Here is a 3,961-nt window from a genome sequence, read left to right as displayed (position 1 = left end):
TCGTACCAGTTTAAAAATCTCCAATTTTCTTAATAAAATCTGTGAATAAAAAAATAATTTATTTAAAATGTGAACTAAGCCTTATGCTTTCCGCCTGTTGTGACTTGTCCGTTCCATTATATGTGACCATACGAAAAGTCACGTAATATTACTTTCTTTTACTTTTAAAGTGTTTGTAAATAACCGATAATAGTTATCACAATTTCATTTTTTATACTAAATACTAAGCTAATTTTGTAACGTGTCAACAGTAAAAACAGTTGGAGAAAGTATAATAATGCTTACAAAATATGGTCACTTATCTGAACAAATAAACCGTTCCCGAAGAACCATCCAACCTGCGTCCGCGTCTTGTAGCAGAGTTTTAACTACTAAATTCAAATTGAAGTTTCTCGATGTACAATGAAATATAGTGCTATCATTTAGTGCCGAAAATATTTTTGTAGTATGTTTATAAAACTAAAAAAAATGGTCACTAAACCGAACATTCCGGTCGGGTTGTTTTTTCATGACTATAATTTTAATTAATTTGTAGTTAAATTATGTTAGATTTTTCAATAACAAGACATTCAATTGATACATTAAGTATTTAGGAATCAAACATATGTTTTTTAAGTAACTTACTTTAAGAAAAAAAAATAGTTATTAAAGATTTTGTTACAACTTCTGGGAAGGGGACAGGTGAATTTAATAGGTTTCGGTACTTAAAAACCCATATAAATCTCATACTAAATAAAATTTTATACAAACGTGAATGTATTTTAATAAAAGAAAATTTGTTTTTGCTCCTACATTAAAATTACAAAATGTTAGTATGTAATTTTTTACAAATAATCTGTAGCGAAGTCAAGGGACAAGGTAAAAACCAGGGGTACACATTTTTTTGAAAATGCCCATGTATGAGAATTTTGATGGTACCTGGCCTCTTAATAATATGATACTAAAATAAAAATCATACTAATGTTTTAATTATTTACTATAGTTTTAAAAAAGTTAAGCAGTGATCTAGCCACTTACCTAGTACAAGTAAAGCCTAAAGATGTTTTATATTATAAAAGCAAAAATATGGTTAAGTATACAGAAAAATGAGTTGCTTTTTGTACCAGATAAATTTATACTATTACAATATTACAATAATTGCACTTTGTTATACTATAATTTAGCATGTCTGATACTATATTATTTGTCTTAAGATGCTAAAACCTATTACTGTACTGTTTATTTTAAAAATGTATTAGTAATTATTAGTATCAAAGCTCTTTCTGTATAAACCTTACATTTATGTGATTGATTTATTGCGGCGTTAATGATTACTATCATCAATATTCAACAATTTGTTCAATTATATGACCACCTTAATAGTAAAACTATAATGGTAAGTATATAAAACTGATTTAGAAGATAAAAATTAGAGCCCACAGACAATCAGTAAAAGCATTTCTCATTGTTATGTGGATTTGGTTTCACTTTGTTCCTTTTTTTGCTGGACCATTTCTCTGATGTTGTCTTCACTCTCTTTAAGATTTTTCTCTAAATACTGTTTATTCTCTTCTAACTCGGCAGTGCGACTACTTAAAAGGGAAAGATTTTCCTTCAGATTCTTTTTTATATCCTCTAAATCTGTTAAAAGGAACATTCTCCCTATTGATTCGTAAGTTTTTGTACCATTTGGTAGATGAGCCATCTCTCGCTGAGTAATTTCTGCATGTTGAGCCACACGTTTCAGTACGCCTATATGACTGTCGATAATTTGTATCTTCTTGCTGGTTGCTACCATTTTTATTTGCAATTCTGCGAAGGCTTTTCTTAGTTCTAAATCCACCGGTTTAGCCATAATATTATATTGCAGTATGAATTTAATAAAAGTTGAAAAGACTTCAACACTCAATACGGTAGGTACCTACCGTAAATTTTAGAAGAACGTGCGGTATTTGTAGTTTGACAGCGTCATTCTTGACCACAGATTACTAGTATATATTTTTCTTGACATTGACGTATTTTTCTTTTAATTTGTTGCATTATTTGCAAACGTCTTTCGTCACTTATGTGATAGGGTAAATGACTAGTCACTAGTGATTGGACAGTACCTATGGAGTACCACTTACCAGTCATTTTTGCAGTCATTGGACAAAGCACAAAAACACAATATATTTTATTTGTTGCTTTAAAACTGCCTGTTTTTAAAGTAAAAGAACGCCTAATTTTTTTAGAAAAACAGTAAAGCAACCTTAATCCATTATCCACGATCGACGAGTAAATATGTGATCTATCCAATGACTAGAATAGTCATGTTCACCCTAGATTATTATAGATACTATAAAATATTATAATGATAACTATAAAATACTATAAAATATTATAATTTATAATACATTATAATTATACCCATAATTATAATGTATTATCCATACTAATATTATAAATGCGAAAGTATCTCTGTCTGTCTGTCTGTCTGTCTGTCTTGCTTTCACGCCAAAACTACTGAACCGATTGCAATGAAATTTTGTACACAGTTATTCTAGAGTCTGAGAAAGGACATAGGATACATTTTGATGTGGGAAAATATCTTATTTCCATGAAAATATCGATGAAAATGAATTCGCATTGCGCGTGGCCAGCGCTCATCTCGGGGGTCCTGGGTTCGAGTCCCGCAGGCGGAACAAAAAGTTTTCAATGTTCCTGGGTCTTGGATGTGTATTAAAATAAAATTTCAAAAATCTTAAACATATTTTATGTAAGTATAATATTATAAAAAATCCAGAAATATATCGATGCAATGAACATTTTATTTCTAATACGATTCAACAGATGGCGTTTTATTTTTTACTTTATTGTAACATAGAACTAATCATACTTATTAGTTAGTATGTTTTTGTTTATAGTTTTTAATACGTTAGAATATTATGTTTAATAATATAATCACTGAAAATATATCAATGCAATCAACATTTTAATTCTAATATATGAAAACAGATGGCGTTTTATTTTTTACCTAAATATATTTTATGTATAATATAATAAAAAATCCAGAAATATATCGATGCAATGAACATTTTAGTTTTAATACGATTCAACAGATGGTGTTTTAATTTTTACTTCATTGTAACATAGAACTAATCATACTTATTAGTTACTAGCTGTTGCCACATTATTGGAAAAATATTAGCCACATTTAATGGCTAATATTTTTCCAATAATGTCAAAAATAAATATCAAAAACCCAAAAACCACAATTTGGGAAAAATAATAAAAAAAACACCAACAATAAAAAGTAGAAGAAGTTTAAAAGTGACATGCCCGCCAAAACTCTTTCAGTTGTCAAGTTTAGTTTGACAAGTTTTATTATGTCAGCGTGTTCCTAAACTATTACTAGTGTACTGGCCTAATCGCTTAAGCCAATGATCACTTAGGTTTAAGATATTTTGATTTATGTCACACTGATATTTTTTGGAAACCCAACCCATATGTAGTCAGTGATGCCAACCTGCAGATAATTTCAGATCGGTGAGGAACCCCGAACCAATAGAAAATCTAGAAGTGTCTATCTTTACGCCATCTAGTTAAGATTGTTAAAATTAAAATTAAAAAATATAAATGAAAATCCCTCATTACCATCCTCATACAAAATGTACTGAAAATATATACGGTATCGCGCGTTACTATCGACCGATAATATCGCTCCTGTCTGCGGGAGGCTTTAAGTTTAATCTATATTACAAAATGAAAATTTGTTGCTGTGTTTTTAACTTCTACAAAATACTGACATACAATTATTATTATGATTAAAAACGAGATTTGCATTTGGATTGGCCACTGAGACGTTATAAAGCACTGACAGTATGTAAAAGAGATTAGGAAACACCCACAGAAACACCCGTAGGACCATAGACAAAAACAAAATTATGCCAAAAGCAATCGTCTTCGTACCGTAGTTCGTTGTCGTCACGTCGATATAGTTTTT

The 3,961-nt window shown here is 29.7% G+C and overlaps 1 protein-coding gene across 1 annotated transcript; it reads right to left on the bottom strand.

Moving 5' to 3' along the window:
- Positions 1-958: 958 nt before the first annotated feature.
- Positions 959-1,904, bottom strand: LOC121739479 (prefoldin subunit 1). Its single transcript, XM_042131965.1, has one exon. It carries the CDS (start codon positions 1,832-1,834, stop codon positions 1,448-1,450), a length of 387 nt encoding a protein of 128 aa, XP_041987899.1. The 5' UTR covers positions 1,835-1,904; the 3' UTR covers positions 959-1,447.
- Positions 1,905-3,961: the final 2,057 nt, after the last annotated feature.

This window comes from Aricia agestis, chromosome Z (genome assembly GCF_905147365.1).
Source record: "Aricia agestis chromosome Z, ilAriAges1.1, whole genome shotgun sequence".
Classification (NCBI taxonomy): Eukaryota; Metazoa; Arthropoda; class Insecta; order Lepidoptera; family Lycaenidae; genus Aricia; species Aricia agestis.
Note: the sequence above shows the minus strand (reverse complement) of the source record. Positions and strands in the feature narration are given on the sequence as shown.

Bases quoted from the DNA above. Each gene is read 5' to 3' on its own strand.
- LOC121739479 (XM_042131965.1), bottom strand. From the start codon at position 1,834: ATGGCTAAACCGGTGGATTTAGAACTAAGAAAAGCCTTCGCAGAATTG.